This window comes from Harpegnathos saltator, unplaced genomic scaffold (assembly GCF_003227715.2).
Source record: "Harpegnathos saltator strain DR-91 unplaced genomic scaffold, Hsal_v8.6 scaffold391, whole genome shotgun sequence".
Taxonomy (NCBI): Eukaryota; Metazoa; Arthropoda; class Insecta; order Hymenoptera; family Formicidae; genus Harpegnathos; species Harpegnathos saltator.
This window is the reverse complement of record NW_020230196.1, coordinates 492,472-515,006: the sequence shown is the minus strand read 5'-3', so window position 1 is coordinate 515,006 and position 22,535 is coordinate 492,472. Positions and strand designations below refer to the sequence as shown.

Genomic DNA, 22,535 nt, shown 5'->3' with positions numbered 1-22,535 from the left:
ACGCGACAAGCAACCGAAGAGAGATGGTTTCTGAAGTACCGCGAGTTTTGAGTCCCGACGGTGTGCGGCTTCGCAGACGTTAAATTTGTTGACGCAACTGATAGTAGCGGAAGTAACAAAGTTTTAACAATAAATTGCACTACCTCACGGGACATTTCACGGTGAGAACTATATAGTCAAGAAATATACGCGCGACGATTTAGTCGAAATATAATTTATCGTATTCCTCAACGTGACGATGCCTCGATGTGAAATTAATGATAACAGCCATTACGTTATTGCAATATTCCACTATTTCCGCATGTACAACAATTATTACCTCTGCATGACTACAAAAGTGTTCAGGCACCTACTTCGAGCACAACGATGACGCGCGGGAGAAAAGGATGACCATTGCCTTGGCGTGGGTGGAGAAACTGCAGGAGAAGGAGAACGAAGGGAGCCCGGCGAAAGTGGATCCATGTAGCGCGCGGCGTGCACCGCACGGACACCAGGACGCCTCGGAATAGGCTTAATCGTGATTAATATCGCGAGCTCATACCGCATGTCGGTAATTATCTACACGTGTTTTACCGAGTCGAACCGATCGTCCGCCCGGCCTCCACGTGTGGGAACACGATTCGGACTGATCCTCGACACTCGCTACCATTCTCGACTCCGCTGCGTTCTCCTCTCGCCTTTATCCTTCTAGATCGCCGTTTGCATCAGTCGTCTCAATCGCTCGCTCTCGTTACTCGATAGTCAAATCGGCCGAGAACCGTCGCATAATTCCTCGCGTTTCACCTATCCATACTCTTGAGGGAACGGCCAACGTTATCTCTCCCGAGTGTTACGTAGGCGCGAAAAATCGCCGCGGACTTAATCGTGACCCGATACAATGGGAACGGGCCCATTGTGATCGGAAATATGCATACACACACGGCGTCTAATACAAATACAAATACCTTATTCAGAATTGCAAAACGCGCCTTCGATCTGTGTTAAGACTTCACGGGGCACCGTACACACGATTCCCTGAACGCATCTTTTAGCAACTCCATTGCATTACTAATTACTGTTCAACAGTCGTTCAATCAGAAATATTCTTATCGCCGAAAAAGGCACGTTATTTATTATTATTTAGAAATACTCACAACACACCTTGGTAGCGAGGAAAAATATCGTTACCACGTTTCTCCGCTTGCGAGACGTCGAATATATTTTTTTTCAATGTATCATTATCTCTCATCTCTCTCGTTTGAATAAGTACGCCTTGTTGCACGCGACGCGGCGCGTCTTCGCCAATTTTGAGCAACATGTGCCTCTAGAACCGCGGCTCTAACCGCGCTTTAACGCGCCCTAGTCTTCACCGGGGCAGCTGCTACAGAGTTATCGCGCTATCAGTAATGCGGAGCAAAGAAGAGGCTATCAGTAGTACGAGCAAAGAGGAGCAAAGCGCCGAGGAGGAAGGTCGGGATGAGCGGATCGGGAAAAATCAGGCAATGGTGGGAGGTAAGATCCCGGGCGCACACGAGAGTATAGCAGGACGTATTACCATATAGCAGCGTGACTCCGAGCGGCCGCGCCGGCTCATCTGAATAAATATCGTATTATAATTAAAGGAATCGTTCGATCCATAAATCAATGAGCTCGGTTTATATATCAGGCCTCACCTATATAATGTGTACCGGTGGAGGGCCCAGCGGGCCCTACACTCGCTGTGGGGGGTCCCCCTATGCTAATGGCACCCTCTCACGAAGACTTGGGGGAGGGAGGGAAAGAAAGAAAGGGAGAAAGAGAGAGAGAGAGAGAGAGAGAGAGACCGATAAAGACGCACTGTGTGTATCCGCGGTACGTTCTTCGCTCGGCCCTGACCTGAACCTTCATGAAATATAACCCCCCTCGCCCCCTTTCTCTTACCGGCGTTGAGCCTCTGATCTTCGCCGACCGCAACCGCTTATCAATTTGTTACCGAGCGCTGTTTGTTAAATCAAATCAAGGGCTCGCACGCCGGACCGATAAATAATCCTGCTTAATATGTGCCTCGATTTCTCTACAATCCCTCTACAATGTTAACTCTACGTGTTAACTCTCGGCAAATAAGCTGAGTCGCAGAATTCGGTAAATAGAAGTCGCGCCAAAGTGACGATGCGCGATCGCGAGGGAAATGCGCATGAACATTGTACAAAGTGCGCAGGTGAGGGCGCACAGCGACGTCCGCCGTGTGATTCTAATTTAACTAGCGCCTCTGGATAATCTGTTGACGCGAGCGGAGCGACTTGGACTCGTCGGTTTAACGATCGTCCATCTAACACATTACCGACTTCTCTAATGATCCTTCCTCGCCTCGATCCTCGCTCGGCGTTACCCTCCGGTATCCGTCACGTGTATTATCCTTTCGGACCGCGCCGCGCGCGCGTTCCCGGCTCCTTCGGCTCAGAAGGAGAGGGAAAAAAGAAACGACGCATGTCTCCTTTGTCCCCTTTACGTTTATTATGACGACTCCGGACGGAGCGTGGATGCACGGTAGTTTATTTGGGCGGCGATGCGGCTCCGATTTGCGGTCCCGAACGAATTAACGGCGCGGCCGCGATTAACAAAGGGCGATACAAATTAGATTAAATCGCCGTAGGGGGCGGCATCGCGGTAGAGAAAGGCGAATGATGATACTGCTTGATAAATAGATGAACGTCATGCGATGCCTAAACGGAGACTTCGTCCGGCTTCGAAATGGAATGCCAACGTCGATGGGATGCGTCCCGGCTATCTTTACGGGGAGAATATTTCCCCCACCGTACTGCGCCGTAAAAGCGGCTGTAATTAGCATAATTAACGTCGGAGCTATGCGCTTTATAATTTACGTGTCCTCCCGGTATCCAATTAATTAGGGACGCTTCTTAATCGATGGGGACGCATTAATCGGTCGCACATGGTCATGGAAAGATTTGTAAATCATTCGCGCGCCGCCGCCGCCGCCGCCGCTTTTCCCGCCCGTCCTTTCGTTAAAGACTGATGAATTTTCCATCCGGGAAATAAATCAATGAACGAAATCTCGTGCCTGGATGCAGAAGTCTCCTCGAGAAACGAGCAAGTGTTGGTCCGCCTGCCTACCTACCTACCTACCTATCTACCTACCTACCTACCTACCTAACCTACCTACCTACCTACCTACCTACCTACCTACCTACCTACCTACCTACCTACCTACCTACCTACCTACCTACCGGTGGCTGCAACCACCCACCTTCTTGCGTCCACATAAATTTCAGACACGCCATTCGGCACTATCATTATGTTTCCTCCACTGACGAGAAACGTCGCCGTAATTTTAACAAGTTCGTAGAAGTCTCGCAATTAAGGAAACGCGAGCATCACTTGCTTTCCGGCGCCGCGGCGTGGTTTCCTCGTGCAAGGGCCATCTTTTATTTATATAACACTGATTATATCCGCGCACGAAACAGAAACCGCAAATTGTTCTCGTAAGAGGAGAGCGGCCGATCAAATGTAATTGACACAGATACATCGTAACAATGTGCAGCTCTCACGAATTGCACAGCGGCATCGAGCGGTTCATTATCACCGGTTTTGCGATTTAAGGAAAAGAAAAGCCGAGCGAGAGAGGGAGAAAGAGAGGAAGTGTACGTTCCTCGTCAAATAATCGTCAAAACTGTGTTAAAGGTCATCGAGCCGAGAAAACGGCGTCTCGACTTTGTCGCAAAGATGACATGAATAGACACACGAATTCGTAGATTTTCCTTCCCTCCCCCCTCCACCTGCTTCTCTGTCTCACACCCGGAACCGACGCGTCGTGACGCAAGGTGCTCCTTTGTAGGGAAGAAAGCACGAAGAGAGCGAGGCAAGAAAAGGAAGAAGCGGCGATCGGGACCGGGGAGGCGAGGTGGGCAACGCAGGACGAAGAAGACGAGTACGAGTAAGGATTCAACGAACACACCCCTCGAAACGTTCGGTCCGGCCGGCCGGGCGGCCGGCCAATATTTAATTACGGATAATTACCGGTTATAATGCGCGGCAGATCGGCGGCCTGCCGTTTAATTGATCGGCTTTACGGTCTGATTTGTGTATCTGCCTTCGCGTTCGTGCGATCCGCCGTTAAAGCCGATTTTTAATCCTCCCGGTGCTGTTCCTGCGTCGCTTCGCGCGCCCATGCCTGCCGGAGAGGATCTCGCATTCGATCATTATTTAAAACTGCATTACGCAATCCACCCACCTCGTTGCCGCGCGGCTTTATTGCGCGTGTCCGCGAGTACCAATATATTCGAATGAAGCAGCGAGAGCGAGCGAGAGGAATCGTTGGGGGGAGGGGGGAGGGGGGAGGAGGGAACGACCAAAGACAGGGAGAAAAGAACTGAAGCAGCGTTCCCCTCAGCCGGCACCGTGAGAAAGCGATGGTGACTCGCGGAAAAGTGCGTTGTTTCGCGAAAGCGCGAATGATTGGTCGCGACCGTTGAGAATGAGTCAAGTCCCGTGTGTAATAATCAACGATACGCGAGGTAGTATCGCGTACGTTATCGCGTCGTCCAATCGCAATTCACCGCGATAGGACGACGCGTAGCAATCATATACTTTCATCTCACCGCTATCCAGCTGATTACGCGGAGATAATCATTACGTGGATTGCGTAGCGTCGCATAATTATCACTATCCGCGAGTGTGAAGAGACACATTGGAGAAGAATCGCGCGCAAATTTGTTTCAATTAGAAGCAAATTTGCTTCCCCGCAGTTAATTGACGCGACTCGGGTGGAATTCATAAATACCGCGACGCCAGGAGCGACGTTGCCTCGAGTAACATTGAGAATCCCTGGCTCGATAAATAGCTGGCAGGTCGGTGGATGTTCTGCACCTCCGCGGAGGTGCGGAGGTGGAGAGGTATCTTTTTACGGAGCGAGGGGGGAAGAAGGAGAAGAAAGAGCGAGAGAGAATATCGGGAGGAGAGTGCCCGGGGAAGTGCCGCCGCGCTCGGTATCCCGGTTCAATCCTCTATTGCGTTATTATCGCATTATATTGAAACGTGGGCCTCGAACTATCGGACCTCTCCTCCACCTGATCCTTTCCTCGTTCACCCCATCTCGGCGCGATCGCCATTCCGCTTGGACACGCGGAACACGCGTAAAAATCTCGCCGGTAATGCACGGAAAGTTCGGCACGGTCGGCTCCCTTTGCCGAGGTCGGAGCATGCAGATCCGACACGAAATATCATTAATAGTCGTTTGCCGGATGACCGAGCCCGGTAATCGGCCGTTCTGCGGTCCGGGATCGAATCACCCGAAAACCGCAACACGCCGGCGATGCCGCAGCATCGGCAGCGACGGTGACGGCAGCGACCGATGCGGCTTTAAACCCCCGTTCGCGTCGCAATTTATGTTCATGAACTCCACCTTGCCAAGTGCGAATAGTACAGCGCGGCGAGCCTCTCTCACGAGTGAGTCTCGTCGTCGCGTCGGCTTGGTCTCTTTGAGCTAATTTTCCGCTATCCGTCTGGAAACGAATGCATATCCAACGCGTATCCGGCACTTCACGAAAGCGAGAGCGAGAGAGCGCGAGCGACCGAGCGAGCGAGTGAGACGGAGAGAGAGAGAGAGAGAGAGAGAGAGAGAGAGAGATTGCGGAGAAGATTAATTAGCGGGCGAAAGTCCGCGAGAGTGAGCTGTTCGTGCTTCGCGACGGAAAGAGGCGTCGCTCGCTGTGTCGCACGATCGCGGCAAAAACACCGTGGCCGAGGGCACGGCGAGAAAGGGCTGAGGGGACGCGAGCGAGAGGGATGGAAGAGGGCGACAAGAAGCGGCAAGGAAGGAGGTCGCGCAAGAGCACGGCGGGGGAATCAGTTAAGGGCCCATTCTCGGCTCGGCGGTGGTGCGCCGAGCTTTTTGTCGCGGATTTAATAAGGCGTCGGGTGTGACGACCTCGCAAAAACACTGAGATCGAGCGGAGGGATGCGAGAGAGAGAGAGAGAGAGAGAGAGAGAGAGAGAGAGAGAGAGAGAGAGAGGGAGGGAGGGAGGGAGGGAGGGAGAGAGAGAGATGAACGAAGGGTGCAGGTAAGGAGGAAGACTCGAGGAGGAGGCGGCAGACAAGGAGAGCGGCATCGCTGCTGCTCGCGGGCCCTACGAGTGTTCTCACGTGAGCAGTGGAAGGCCCACACCGCGCCACCGCGTCGAGAGACCCGCGCGTTCGCTTTTTTTACGGCGCTTCCAGCAAGTCGTAAATACGGTCATCCGATGCAATAACGCGGCAAAACACAGCGGCAGCGCGAGCGCCGCGAGACTTTCCGGCGCAACGCGACGCAACACAGGCCCGCAAACGCGCGCGCGCGCGCATTGAGGAGCCTGTAACGACCCTTGCGCCGCGTCGCGACTCGCGCGCGCGGGCTCGCTTTTTCGATTTCCTCTCCTTTCGCGCCCAAGAGACTCGTGCCCGGGCCCACCTGGCCCCACAAAGAGAAAGGTTGCTGCGCGGGCCGGAAGCTAATCCCACGCACAATGTCCACCGAGACGCAACGCGAGCCGACGCGTGAAGTTACCTCTAGTCGGTGTCATTGTTCGCTTGATTGCTTCTGGGCAGCTCTACGACGCTCGCTTATGCGACTTTGCCTTTTATCGGGCCGCGATTAGACTCGCCGCTAGCCAGAGGCGGGAGTGATTCTCTCGTCGCTGTTCTTTTTATTCTGCCTCCTCGAACCACCTGCAATGTTTTCAAAATACCGTGAAAATGTACTCTCGCGTGCTCTCGCGGCGCGAGTCATCATACTGTGTGTCTCTTGATTTCAGGAAAATAAATTGAGAAATTTAACATTACATTATTCTCTCAAATATATATCATATATATTTATGTTAAGCGCGAAATATAAAGGGACTGTTTAAGATACTCTTGCAAGAGAAAGAAAGAGAGGGAGAGAGAGGGAAATTTCTGCCATTGCTACGTGCACGGCTGCGTGAGGTAAGATAAAATGAAGCACAAGTCGAGGCCTGTAGGACTGACTCTACACGGCCGACCGCTCCAAAGTACACGACGAGCGAAGTCCCGTCGACACGGCGAATAATTTCAGTCTCGCCGCGCTAATAGAAGTGAAATTACGATAATAAAGTGTCCTAGCGAGGCAAAGTGGCATCCATTAGTTACGTTCGAAAGTCTTCGAAGAAACGAACCTGCTCCAGATCCACTGGGAGTCGGGAGGCTTTGCAGCGCCTTTGCCGCGTCATCGCGATTCGCCCCGATACAAAGAGACAACGCCGCCGCCGCGAGGGACGACGACCCGAAAAAGTGGCTATGCTAAATAATAGTCCTTCCGTCGAGCCGCGCGTCATCCACTTGTCCCGCATAGTTCATTCATGAATCCGGATTCGGTATGCCTTTAGCGGCGGCGGCGGCGATGCAGTGATGCAAGCGTGTCGAATGCATCGGAAATCGAAAGACGAATAATATAGATCGAGAATTATTCGATGCAGTCACTCACTATATATATATAATCCACTTTTTCTCCCACGCATCAATCTCGTTGATGAGCACGACTGCGGATGATAACTGAAAAGGTAACGAAGACGTCGAGTTTTCCATCTCTCTGCAACGGTCCTCGTTTGGGAAGTGGTACGCGACACGATATTGTTTAAATTAAATATTGGTGGCAAGGTAGAGGCGTTGCAGGATTCAATTCGCGACTTCTATCTTCTCGCCTCGTACTCCGAGACGAGGACGTGGACGAAACCGCGTGATGCAATCGTAAATCGATAGCGAACTGAAATTTTACCCCCTCACTCTTGAGCGCAGTCAATTTTGCACGATAAAGCCTCGAACGGCACGCTCGTTCACGGATAAAACGAGGTGCCGTTCCGTCGGCAATACTCGAAGAAAGAAAAATATCTTCCGTCTCTCCGCCCAGCTAGCTTCCTTCCCCGCTCGAGTCCACCCGCGCTCTTTATCCTTCTCTCTTTCTCCCCCCCTCCTCTCTCGCTCTCTCTCTCTCTCTCTCTCTCTCTCCATCCGAACAGGAAAATAACTGCCGGATGCATGGATCTGTGTTCTCTCAGGCTCGCTTCCAGGAAAATGCGGCGGCAGCATTCACAAATTTGCGTAGGACCTAGGAGATTATTGTGACGAGGATCCCGGATCATGTTTTACATATTTTTTCTACCTCTCTTCCGCAGAAATGCACGGATATCACGTTCTTTCCTTCTTCTTTTTTCAAAGAGCCTTTGAGCCCAGACAAATGCCTGAATTGTTCCCTGCCGTTCTCATAGCGGAGCGGCGCCAGGACCGTCCGTAGCCTTTGCACGCAGCAGCGAACTACAGTGTGTTCTTTCCCTGCAGAAGGTGCTGAAGGTGAACGGACATTTCGCTCTCGGATAGAGGCCGGATAAGTCTCCGGTCTCCGGTTGTTTCTCATATTCGCTCGTTGACAGATTCCGGAAACACTCGCATTCCATCGCCGCTCTATTCAAGAGGCTGAATAACGCGCGCCGCGTGCCTCGTTGCGGTCGCGTATGCAAATTCGCGCGCGCGCGCGCGCGCGGGCAAGAGGGGATAATTACGGAAATTACCACAGGCAGTCCACTTTGAGACATGTTACCGCGCAATTTCCAGACTCACGCGTCTCTGTGAGACGTAAAATCGTCCCGGCACTCTTCCAGAAACGTTTCGTAGCGTCGCTGTTTAGAGAGTCAAAAGTGCGGTGAAATCTGCGTTCCTGCCTGGTTCCTGCCGTCGATCCCTAAACGGGACAAAGGTCTCAGGCGCGCGCCAACTCGGCGGCTCGTTGAACCGTCTTAACCATTTTAGAGAGGGCAAAAGGACGCGCCAGTGGAAGCTCTAAGATGAGGTTTTCTTGCGCACCCGCCGAACGAGTTCGAGACAGACGGCTGATGCTGTGTCCGCGGAGGAAAGAAAGAATCTCGTAACGGGATAAACGGGCGATCGAGAGCCGATCGTCGTAGTACAGTAGTACATTCCGATACGTAACGGCGAGGAGGAGGGACGCCATATCGCGTCCTCCCGGCGACCAGGTACGCGTGCACTGTGAATAGGCAACGACGGTTATATAAAATTTCTCGGAAGCGCGGCCTGCGAGAAGCGTGCATACACTTTTTGAGAAAACCGGCGGCAGGAGCAAGAGAGAAGAGGCTGAAGAGGGACAAGCGGCTGGCCGTACCGGTGCCTCTTGTGCGTGGAATTACTGTTCGCGGAAGAAATTTCTTTGATCGTGTTTGCGAGAACCGTAACAGATTTCCTGCGTAGAGTGGCTGCTCGGCTTGCTCTCTTCGCGCGCTCTTTGCAAATTAGATCGAGCCAGGATTAAAGTCCGTGCGAGAAGCGCTTCCGCAGGATGCCAGTTTTTAAGGTCGTTTAGCATTTTATCTCGGCCGTCGGTAACGTTAATCTCCCCGATATAAGCAAGTTCTTTCCCCTCGATGATCGGGACAAACGCGGATCCACAGGTTGAGAATCCACGTAGAACGTCGATTCCGCTGTTTGGACTCCAATTATTCAGCGGCGTGTCCCGAAACTCTCGATTCTTCTCGAATCTTGACCCCGAAGCGCACTCGCTCTTCCTTCCTTCCTTCCTTCCTTCCTTCCTTTCTTCTCCTTTTTCCCTGCATAGATAATAAACCACGGAAAAGGAAGCAAAGCGACTGAACGCGGGTGAACCGACGAACTAAAAAGCTTCACCTTCCACCCCCACGATTCACCGGCCACCATTTCCTGCTCGCACGGAGAGTACCTGCCCATAATCATTATTATTCGCCGCCAAATAGCCGGTGGCTCTCTTTCTCTCCCGCGCCACTGATTCATCTCCCTAATTTGAAAATGCCGAGGCAGTCGCGATTATCTCGGCGGAGAAATGCGGTACGCAAAATTTAGGAAAATTATTTCGCAACAACCAATTTAGATTATGACACGAAGTAAAACTTCAGGCTGAATTTAACAAAAATCTATTTTCTATTTACCTTTTGTGTGATGATTACAAAAGCCAAATTTTTTTCAAGGTCAACTTTATCGCATCCCTTTCCTCAACTAGTAAAAATTAATGATAATTGGTGCAAAATATCAGATGGAATAACGCGTACATTGTGTGGCGCACAGAGGTTATAATTTACGTTGGTTGTAATTTACTTAATGTAATTTCAAAGAGGAACGAGAGAAGACAGGCGATAAGAATGACAGAAATGCACACCGGATGCAAAGTACCGGCGAGGTCGCGACTCGTAAAGCCAAGCTGCTGCTCCGTCACCTTCGCAGGTAGTTGGTAGACGAAAGCATCGAGAGAAAAGGACTCGGATACCGTCGCGGGAGGAAGAGAGACGAGTGCAGAGAGAAGGGCGAAGAGAGAAAGGTGTACTCAGTCAGGGAGGAGGAACAAAGTAAAGAGACGTGGAAGTGGCAGGACGAAGAAGAAGAGAGTAAAGGCCCCGGGCGAGGTCACCCACCGCCCCCGCCCCCCTCACTCCCTCACACACCCTGATTATCCGCCGCCGGGGGCGGGACGCTCTGTAATGAGCATCGAAGAGGTGCTCAACCTCCGACTTTGCTGAAATTTTCCTAGCTATTATTAACGGACACTGAAGAGTCGAGTAAAAATTTTCGTCGCGTAAGTGAATTCAAGAAATACCACACACGCTGTAAAAATGAAAAAGAAAACGAGAAATTTATATTATTTATGAGATGTTAAAAATTCTCGAAATTTTCTTGCTGCCTTGCAAATGTATTATCACAAGATTGTCGATATTATTCCTCGTACAATGTAAAAATGAGATTTTATATCCATCTTTGAAATATCGCCAATAAATTGTTTAATTTTTACTTGTATGCACAATTTTTCGATAGAGTATACGCTATGATGTGAGAGAAGATGTCGAATACACACGTAGCTATCGAATCAACTGACAGCTATCTGTATGTTCATGTGGATAGGTTGACTCGCAACATACGTTGCAGGACAATCGCTGACAAGGTCGGTCAGGATTAGGATAGAGCAGCAGGAAGTGGCAAAGGTGACGGCATAGTAGTAAGCATTTGAATGGAGGAGCACGGCGTCGTCGGCTGTCTACGAAGACATCCGGATGATCGAGCGATGTTATTTTAAGTTTTCCGTGGGGGCCCTCGGCTCTCTCCCGCCTCGCTCTAATCGGCTGTCAGCCACCCCCGCGTGAAGCCGGCGGCCCACCCTTGCAACGCTTAATACACACGCGCGCGCGCGCGCGCGCGAGTAACACACGCGCGCAATTTCACCGATCGAGAGAGGAGCAGCCTGACACGACCCCCCACGGACAAGATTCGCCCTTTTTTCTCCTACATCGAGATTCGCGGCGAGGATTCATGCCCCTCGAAGGGTCAGATTCAAAACGCTTTACACTCTCATAACTGAGACCTGTTGATTCGACAACCCCCGAAAATCTCGACCACCTCGAGCCCGCCACCGAAACGCGAATTACAAAAGTCCTTCGGCGCATGTTCGTCCAAAGGTGCTCGAACTGATACGAACAATTTTTGAGTCGCGGACGATAAAACTTCTCGCTGAAGGAAGCAATAGCTAAGAGAAAGGTATCGTTTCTTTTCTTGACAAATTGAGCAAACGAGATTTTAAGCTTGGGTATTGAAAAGTCGTCGAACGAACAGATTCTTTCACTTGATATTACAATATTTTCACTAAACACGAACAAGCCAAGAATAATCCCAAGAGCATTCCGCCACCATTAGCAACGCAACACCTAGTCGACTACCGAGCCTCGGTGTTCTCAAACACAGGATAGACCGTGAAGATGGAGTCGCTTCAGGAAAGTTAGAGTGCCCTCGCAGGGCTGCGCGGCTCGTTTGATGGCTCTCCTCTTCCTCCGTCCTGGACCATCCACGTGTTTCCACCGGCTGGCCGTTTACACCATCAGGTTTGGTGGCACATATTATACACCCAAGGAAGGAAGCAGAAGAAGAGGAGGCCAAATGACGAAGACAGACGGAGCCAAAGGCAGTGACAGAGCGAGAAAGAGAGCGAGGTAGCGTGCGAGAGAGAAAGAAAGAGACAGAGAGAGAGAGAGAGAGAGAGGGAAGGAGATAGAGAGATAGAGAAAGAGAGAGAGAGAGAGAGAGAGAGCGCGAGATAGGCCGTTGCTTTCTTGGGCCCGGCGTGCTTATTGCGTGATATTAGCCACGGTCGCTGCCGCCACTGCTGGGATAATCATAATCTCGAAAGGGGGACAAAACACAGGCCCCGAATCGCATAACGCTGAATTTTACGACTTCTGGCATAGAGGAGTCGCGACCGGATGCAACGCGGCTTTTTATGCTCTTCTAACAGCCCCGACTTGATATCACGCCCGGAGATGGACGGCTTTTCGAAACGTCTTTCCGACCGTCGTCGGATTCGCTCAGCCGTCATTGAACGAATGTACGAAAGTGTCGACGAACGGCGGGGAAGCGGCAAGGAAGAGACGAAGCTAGCCAACGGCCACGTCGGGAATTACTCCGCGAAGATTCGCGGGAAATTGCATTTCGTCTGCCTAACGTGCTATCGGCAATGTGACGCGATAAAAGAAGACGCGACTCAGTCACATTATCTTGCTATTAAGCGCTCTCCTTCTTCTTCCTCTTCTTCTGGATACATGCAAACGAGATAAAGCATACCGTGATATTCTCACGGAGTCATTACAAGGCGCAGCTGCGTAACCTGTTACCTGTTACAACCGAAAGCACTTTTTGCCGGGATTTGATATTCTTGCGATATAAAACTAATCGGCCGCCGATACTTTCCACCGGCGGCAGTTATTCCGGGAATTTGAACTAATTTGCGCGTTTGCATAGGCGCACGACCGAGCCGGTGCACGCTATAAAAGAAACGGGAGAGAGGGATAGAGAGTGAGAGAGAGAGAGAGAGAGAGAGAGAGAGTGAAAGAAGGAGAGAGAGAGAGAGAGAGAGAGAGAGAGAGAGAGAGAGAGAGAGAGAGAGAGAGAGAGAGAGAGAGAGAGAGAGAGAGAGAGAGAGAGAGAGAAAAAGAACGGGCACCCAGCGGCGTTACATCGCGTTTCGCAATGCCGTATGAAATCAACGGCGAATGAGGCACTGAATGGAGGCGAATTGCGCTGACGGTAAGTCAACGCGATTCAAAGCACAGACTGCGTAATAGGAGGGATATTTTTTTTCACGGAAGATACTGAATAGAAGGTTCCGCGAGACGATTTTTACAGTGACCTAAGTACGGTCTTGTAATCTCTGGGAAATTGAGATCGTGAGTCACTCACCGTAAGGTCGCTCCGCAACGGGTTCGCACGAGTCTGCAACAGAAAGCATTTCGCATTCGATCAGCCATACTCCGGCGGCCCATAAGTGGAGCGATTAATTATTCGTTAGTGGATACTAGCCGGCCTTTTGGGTCTTTGGGCTAATGGCCGCTGCGATCAAGATAGGATGTCGCGTAATATCCTCCGAGAGCGATAGGGAGCGTCGCGATTATTAATTAAGATTTATAAATGACAATATCGTAAGTCGCGTGATAAGATCGCGCGCCAGGAAGAGAAACCTCGCGCGCGGCGCCACGAGATAACATTTCAAATTGCCCGCTATCGGACAGGATATGCCCGTTAACGTCGTTTTAATTTCACTACCTCACCTTGATAACGCTCGCGATGAACGTTTATTGGACTTTACTCGATAGCCTGTCACACATGACACCATCACCGTGCACAGAGAGAATTATCACCTCTCCCACGTCACTTCTAATTGCCAACAACCCCGAATAATTATCCTCTAACGTCAGCAGCGTTTCAATCTCATTTAGCGAGGATCAACCGGCAAGGCTATCTCAAGGGTATGTATGTACGCAAATACGCACATCTCGTAGCGCGGATCTCGCGCGTGTGAGTCCACCTCGGGAGGGGAAACAATGTGTTAAATCATACGCGACCTGCGCGGATAGAGAGGAAGCCACCGCGGATAATTCTGCCGACGATTTTTTTGTTTTGTTTATTCTCATCCTCTTAGTGACGCAGGTTAGCGCGCTACGCGTATCGACATGCCCGCTCATCCATGACGATTGCGGCGCGATCGTGATTCATTCCCGATATAATCGACGCAATCTCGACGCAATCGCAGCGGCGGCGGCGGCGACGCGGCGCGGCGGTTTCTGTCAGAGCACCGCTCGGCTGCCTCTTTTCTTTTCCTTTTTTTCCCTCTCATCTCCCCCCTCGTAATTTGCATACGTTCAGAGAAAATTCCCGCGATAATTTATCCAACCGCAGACCTCATCGCGGCCGGTAAAGGAGCCGATCGCCGTAAGTGATTTCTAACCGGTCGCGAGAGTCGCGACTTGTAATTCGCGCGGTAATGGAGGGCCTTGCGTAACGCCTCGGAGATCCTCGCACGGAGGCGCTCGCTAATGTGCCGAGCCGGCTAATAGCGTCGCGTCCTGAGCCCGGGATCGGATCGGGGCCCGAAGGCACGCGTCGCGCGTACAGCCGTGCGTAAAAGCGAGGAAGTTTTAAATGGTACCTCGAGTGCCGCGCCGGCCGGCCGGCCGCGCGCGGCACCTGCTAAAGCCGAGAGATCGGCTCGGCGGGAGCCGGTAAATGTCTCACTCAGACCGCGCTCGTACTCGGCTCTAATGGAAGCCGCTAGGTAGGTCATCGGCTGTCATAAACGCTCTCGCCTGTCCAAGTTTTCTCGCCGGCGCGGAGCGTGTTAATAGCCTCATTAGATATCGCGGCGCAGTGACGTACCACGATCGATCAGCCACCACTGATCAGCGAGGACTCGCGCAACTCTTTACTCTTAGCGAGCGCTCGCTCGTCAGGACCCGTTCGCGTAAACGTTGGACGAAGCTCTCTACGAGATTCTCTTATGTTACAGTGCGCCAGCGTTTTCGTTTAATTATCGTGTCTGGCATACAAAGTATACTAGATATCAATCCCCCGGTGTGTTTGCGCAGTCCATTTTCATCGAGCGCGTTGCGCTCGTCCGTTTGATTAAATATCCGATTAAAATCATAAACATGTGGTCATTAATTTCAGACCGAAGTGAGACATACGGTGAATGGCTAAATCGTGAAATGCGACGACATATTTGCGTAATTATGTCATAACCGTTCTCCCGACGTCGTACTCCGTACAGGATACCGGCATTATCTTTTTTTTTTCTCTCTCTCTCTCTCTCTCTCTCTCTCTCTCTCTCAATTATGACATCGACTTCTACAGTCATTAGCCTCGACATTAGCGCCAATGGGACACGGTCTTCCCAGGCTGTCAACCATTCAAGCATTGACCGTATCAAATGTTACTTAAGTTTGTTAATTAACTCTTCAATTGCCGCCGGTGTGTGAATCCAGTATAGCGTATAACCGTTCTAACAGCACTATCATTACCCCGCAGATATGTCGCTTACTCGTACGCCTTTCATGCGATCTCGCATGTTAGAAACGTAAAAATTTTCATCTTCATTCTTTGTAACAATGTAGAAACTACCTTCAGAGAGAGACAGAGAGAGAGAGAGAGAGAGAGAGAGAGCTGGAGAGGAGAAGAACTGCCCGCAAAAGATTCTCCCTCACGACTTTTTTAAGGTACGAAATACTCCCGCGGTCTTTTGCTGGAAGTGCGCGAAATGATGGCCGCTGACTCGAGGCGAAAGATGAAATTGAGAGAACTAGTCGGCAAACCGGACAGAGCGTTTTAGAAAATACTCACGCGTCGAGTTAATCAGGCCGTTATTATTCTCGCGCTGGCCGACGTCCTTGACGAATATGAGACAATGTTTCATTTCACGAGCGAACGCGACGCGAATTTACGGAAAAAACGCGCATTCACGCTTCGCACCTCGTTTGCATCGCGATCTCGCGCGTTTCTCGTCCAGATAAGCGGCCGACGAGGATTCCAGAGGCAAACATTTCGTAACGATCTTCCAGGAATCACGACAACGACGACGACGACGACGACGACGACGACGACGACAACGACGTTAGAGTCAGCCGAGCGATGTCACGACCCATTGAATGAATTGAGTTTCATTAGTTTCCACATTGACGCGCGTCTGCGTTCAACAATGTGCGCATCCAGTCGGTTGCGATCGAACGCGCAGATTACGTTCGCCAGGACGAAACGTCCTGCATCTGGAATTCCGTAGGACCTGCCGTAGTAGTCCGCGCAGACGGGCGCGAGTGTGCAAATAAAAAGCGAAAGAAAAAGAAAAAACAAAGGAGGATCCTCGCACCCGTCCGTTTATCCGTCGCTAATCGGCGACCACGACGTATTCTAATATTTTCCGTGAAGCGTCGCGCGCCATCACGAATTCTGATTGAGCCGGAGCCCTGGCCGGGGCCGGGGCCGGGGCCGGGGCCGAAGGGGGGTCCGATGTGTGTATCGGACGCCGAAGGTGCCAACGGGGTCGGCAGCGATGGTCGATAAATATTAAACGACTTTCCACCTGTCGCGTCGTCATCGTTCTGAGTGGGGACGCAAGAGGAGAGCCACTTCCGAGAGGGAGATGACTGAATGTTAATTAGCGAGGCGTGACAAGTGTTAAGTAATCCATCCATCTACCTACGTGCCGGGAGGGAGGAGCCTGCCTAACGCTCGGTAATTAACGCGACACACTCGCCGCCGCGACCACGCACCATCGGCGGCACACGGCTCGTTCTTGCGGACGAGCAAGAGCGCGCGCGCGCGCAATTAACCGGCGATATAGCAGTTAACCCCGAACAGGTGGGTAAGTGTAGAGAGAGAGAGAGAGAGAGAGATGGGGGAAGGGAAGGAAGGAGGATGAATCGTGCTTCGAATCCCGATACAGGTCCTCGTTGACTCCACTTCCTGATTGCTTTTTGTGCCGATAAGTGAGATTATTTAATTAAAATGTAGCGCGGAGGCCGCACGTTGAAACGAGCGTTTAATGTATGGTAAATAGCAACGTGAAGGATGAGGCAAATCTGATTTATAAGAACGGCCGAAACGAATGGTCCGATTAAATTTGCGGCGCGGCGCGGCGCGAAATGTACTCTCGCCCGCATACATAAACGTCGCCGGCGCGCTCGCAAATGAAACCGGTCGCCGTGACGCGTCGACTCGTATTAATTAGAATGGCCGATCCGATGGCTCGGCGCAGATAAACCGCCGCGGCGCAACGCTACGATGTTACCAAACAATGCCGCCGTTGGCCCGCCGCGCGTCTCAACCGGCCGCGGGACGGAGAGCAGCGCCGGCGATGTCTGCGTTAAGGGAACATTTACATCTCGGGCGGCCCGAGGTCCGCGTCCGGCCGAATCGCCGAATCATAGTCCGGCCGATCCGCGCTTGTCGATTAGATGTATCAGTGTAATTAACAACAAACAATGGCCGCGAGAGACGCGCGGCCACGATATCGCGTATTAATCGATTACCCTCGACCGGTCGGGCCCCGGAGATATACGCCGAAGCCGGCTGTTAATCATCACCGCGGGTGCGTTTGTACCACCGACTTTGTCCGTCGTTTTTTTCTCTCTCTCCCCCCTCTCCGCGCGTCCTCGTCCCCTCGCCGTGAGAGAGAAAGACCGATAACCCGCCTGAGTGTGTACGTCTGTACGTACGTATATATACGTAGCCCTGAGGACTTCTTCCGCTAACTACCATCGTAACACGTCATTCGCCCGCCCCTTCCGCCACCCCGCACGAAATACCAGAAACAATGTAACGATCTCGTTTGCCCGCCGCGAATTCCGCGTCTCATGGCGACGTATCGCGCGCCCATCTATCGATTAACCGATTACTTGCACTATTCGACGGGTGGCGAGTTAAAACAAGACGGGCCTCATGCCACGAAAACGCGCGCGGCTCCGCTCACGTGGCCTGACTCACGTGGACCTCTCGCGCCGGTGAGAGCTTCATTAGTGTGCCCCGTTCGAGCCGCGCGCTCTGCGAAACATTCCATTTTTCTTCTCTTTTTTTCCTAATTATTCATATCGAGGATTCGTGTCGCATTTTTTCATGCAGTGTGAAGGAAAGACGCAAACCTGGAATCTAGAATTCGGGATATTCCCCGCAACGAGCATGATTTACTTTGTCGAGATGAGGAAACACGTATCGCGAGATAAGAATTGCGAATGCGCACGAAATAACGCAGCATGCAAACGCGGCTGATTCCTGCTGCATACCACGACGAACCAGTTCTTCTCGCATGCTTCCACTCTCGTCGCACGGCTCACGAGAGACGTGAGAGCCTAAATTCGTTACCGTTGCCGGGTGCGGTATCGATGCCTCTCGTATGAGGTATCGATCATAGCGCACGCTTGCGTGTACTTCGAGACGTTCACGCGGCCGAGAGAGTACCGAGAGGATTGTTTCGCGGTGCCCCTCAGCAGTGCGCGCTAGAGATCGGAATCATTAGCGATTATCGATGACCATCAATGTGGAACAGTTTGCGAGCTATCATCAATTAGAGTTAAATAATAGCCCGCGTTGTCCATCCGTTAGCTCGTTCGCCGCGTCTACTTCCGGGAGCATCGACTACTCTTTTCTGTGACTTATTGCGGCTACGCCGCGTGGCCGGCCTCCACTGCCGCTCGATAATTCGCTCGGCGGATCCTCTCGTTTCGGCGGCGATCTCGCGCAGCCGTGTGTTCTCTCTCTCTCTCTCTCTCTCTCTCTCTCACGGCGCGAGCAAACGTCGCGAGCAACTATTAACCCCCCCCCGCGAGTTAACCCCGGCGAGTGACACGTGGCCGCGGCGTCGGCTCGAACGGAAAATTGGCGCGTTTGCTATTATTTGCTTCGGTGTTTTGCGCCGGCGAAATCGCGCGAGGGGACCAAATGTTTCCGACCGGTCTCTCATTGCCGCGACTATACTTCGCGATTATGTCGCTCGAACGTTGTTCGCGGACGCAGATGCAAATAAGTCGACGTGAAAATACGGAGAAGCAAAGAAGCTGTCAATTGACTCACGCTTCCCGCCCGTGGAAATCTGTTTCTATTGTTCCACGTGTGACGGCGGCGTGCATGCATACAAACACGTGTACCTGTATCCGACCCCGGTGAATAAAGAATGGCTAACGCACGGCGGTCTTCGACACTTCACGATTCCGTTCACGGTACGCTTTACAGCACGGATCGACAAGACCGCACGATCGGTCACGTACGATTCTACGATTAGCTAGACAAGTTCCACAAGACTTCATTCGGATCGGCTCAGCGGACAGTCAAACGCGAAAGAACAGAAAGAGAGTGACAACGCACTTTGCGTTCTTTGTCGGAGTTAATTTCCAAGGCGTTAATATCGGCAAGAAATATAATAGCGTTATCGCAAGTAAATTATCCCACAAATTATCTATCACTTTTCTTTCGCTTAAGCTTCACGCTCGGCGCCTGATATATTCAACGTTTCATTGAATTCACGACAAACATGTTGCGCGAACGACCTAAATGCCTAACGTGGAGCTGAATTGAATTAACATTATTATTGAATTATACGACATGCTATGAAGGCAAGAGAGCAGTAATATAAGAACTTACTTTACAAAAGTAAAATTCTACGCGCCAAGGAGCTTATCTCTGACAGATCAATCAGCCGGAAGATCATAGTCATTTCGATACAAGCCAACTCCGACGAGCGGAGTCGTCTTCCCGCCGGAAGACGAAGTCATTGCATTTCGTGCGTTTATAGACACACAAAACACAAAACCCGCCCCGCGGCACCTACCAGCCACTTCCGCCGCGCGATCCTCACGACAGAAGAGTGCCAACTATCAGACCCGCCCCCGGCTAACAATCCGTCACTGTACCTTTCTCCGTCTAGCCCGGCGAGTCCGAACGTCACGGAAGCTCAAGACGAGCGAGCGAGCGAGCGAGTGAATCACTGCGCCGACGGAAGGAGCACGTGGGACGGAAGATGAGATTTAACGTATGCGCGCGAACGAGAGTGAGAGAGAGAGAGAGAGAGAGAGAGAGAGAGAGAGCGACAGAGAAGCAAGACAAAGCCGATGAAGGTAATCAACGAGCGGGAGCGAGAAGAAGAACGAGAGAAAGGACGGGAGGATACGAGCAGGCGGGAGAAAGAGGGCCAAAAAGGAGGAAAGAGAAAGAATGACGCGCGGCGAGAGGGCGAAGAGTGGAGATGAGGTCTCGGTAGTAAAGTCAACGATTGCCGCCCCGGCAAAAAACTCAAATTGATCAAAATGAGAGTTACGTGGGCAAAAAAGTAAGCGACCGCGGTGGCGGTATAGGCACGCATTTCGTGCCGGGAGAGAGTTTAGGTAGAGCCGACGCGACGGTCTCTCGGGAGAGCGCGCGAGAGAGGAGCGGAAGACGGCCCCCGCCGCTCGGTCGCGAACAAAAGCTCGAACGACGGTCGATCATGAGATACCGCGATCCGCGAAACGCCGACTTCCTCCCTCGAGAGGGACACACCGCGCGCGCGCGCGCGGAAGTAGTAATCATTATCGCGTCGGCTTATGCGCGCAATGCCGGACTTTACGAGCGCTCGCCGCGACTCGTAAACCGCCGCCGAACCGCCGCTTCGGTGTTGCGCGCGGCATTTTTATTCCCGTCGAATCGGGCCCCTTTTTACACGTTGCCGTTGTCCGCAGCGCCTCCGTGAACCTCCTCGCGCGCTCCGTCGTTTTTACTAATACACTGTCATCCTTCGCCGACCGGAGCGCGGCTTTCTCCGACGTCACGCTGTCAAAGTTGCATGCCGATCGCGAAATCGCCGCTTCGAATTCAATCGAGAGTGTATCGCAGTCGTGGGGATCAACTCGCCGGTCGTGAGCGCCAAAGGTTACGAGTATACAAAACGAAAGAAAATAAGAAAAGATTACTCGGAAGAAAGCCATTAGATTGTGTTGCGCAATGAGAACGTCGAGTCTCGACGTATCCATCGCGATACTTTTATTCCCTGTGTCCCTAATAACAAGTTCTTCATGGCGCTTTAACTTTGTCATACTTTTACTTTTGACATGTATCTTGTATCTGCGCGTCATTCGATATAAATTTATTTGTCGTTTTTTACCGTTTATTTTAATTATTATTATTATTTAATTATTATTTATCATTTTCTATTTTTATTTATTGAATTTATCGATCGAAATTTTTCACAACTGTTGCCCGATTTATTCTATAGTCACGTAGTGACTGAAGATTAGGTTCTCGCCAGAAAAGTTACTTCCAAGCCGACGACTTGAATATCGACGCACGTAAGTGACGCAAATTACTCTAGCTGGTCCTTACGTGTTTAGAACACACCGCGGCCACTTGGGTGTACGAGTCGACAAAAAGCGCCGTTTTCAGGATTAATTTCCTCACGATTGCGCAAGACGCCGCTGTAATGCACGAAGCAACGAGAACGAAAGAAGGATGTATGTACGTGGTTTTCCTGCATCGCGCGAAGCGGCGAGCGGTCTTAATCGCGTCTCGGCGGGCGGACCCGCGCGGTTTATGCCACTTCGCGGAAAGCAGCTATCGATAAATCGATATTAAGATCCGTGAGTCGCGTTGTCGACAACAGTTACAAGCGGCTCGGGAATCGGGGGAAAAAGAAAGAGAAACCGATCGAGAAGCGGCCGCGTTGCGACAGCTCGTTTGACTATTATGACACCGAACCGATCAGCGAACGGAATCGGCAATACCAACGCGCGCTTTTCAGAACGACGCGAGAAGGAATGCCGTTTCTGCATTCGGCGGGATTCGTGCAACGCTGATTTTACGGCAGGACGCTTGCGGTCGCATTCAAGTATAAGAAACATAGCCGACCACCGAAAGTAATTTTATCAACGTTTTAATACTCGAGCGAGAGTCGAATTGTATAGTCACCTTTGATTTCCGATTAAATTCACTACGTTCCAATTAATTGCACGACCGTTTGCCATCGATCAGGTCATTCTTTCGCTTTAACTCCTCGATAAAGCAACACACGACATCGGATATTCAAGTGCGACGGTATTACCACACGGTAAAATGTAAGACTCGCGATTTCTACGCAAATCTGCCGCAGAGAATTCACATCACGACCAAAGCAGGCGTTAAAGGAAACTCTCGATCGATCGATCGAAAGGTATCGCGTTGCTTTCGCTGCAGATGTTTCACGCATAGCAATACACCTAGTAATATGAATAGACTACTTGAACAAGCAGAGCGTGTGCCGCGGGTTAATGTATGAATCACGAGTGAGCATCGCGAGCACCCTTCCTTACTTTTCCAGTATCCTGTGGATACGTTGACCTCTTTCCCGTGGAAATTCTGCATAAAACTGCGTCCCGGTGCAACGTTCGGAGCTGGAACGCCCGGCTACCCTTTGCTATTCTCACGCGCATACGTACGCACGCAGTCAGTCGATGAATCACCCGCACGGAACGACCCGTGCCATCGGGTAGACGGACGTAAACATCGCCTCGTGATGCCTCACGAGAGAGACGCGATCTCTAACCCTTTGGTAGGGTAGCGAGCGAGCGACGCGAAAATGACAATATCATTAGCCGGCTCGCTCAGCTGCGCCGGCGCGGCGCGGCGCGCGGATGATTCCGCTGGCGAAAGACAAATAAGAGAGGACGTCTGTCCGACATATGGCCGAGAGTCGCGAAAATGGCAAATTCCGCAGCTCGAGCTTTTT

General features: G+C 51.5%; 1 protein-coding gene across 1 annotated transcript in view; it reads right to left on the bottom strand.

Moving 5' to 3' along the window:
• Window positions 1–22,535, bottom strand: part of LOC105185234 (AT-hook motif nuclear-localized protein 13-like) — a 68,183-nt gene that overhangs the window by 26,306 nt on the left and 19,342 nt on the right. The window contains exon 2 of the mRNA XM_019842322.2: window positions 13,223–13,255. Within this exon, the coding sequence (XP_019697881.1) occupies window positions 13,223–13,255 (33 nt within the window). The remainder of the gene's footprint in view (window positions 1–13,222; window positions 13,256–22,535) is intronic.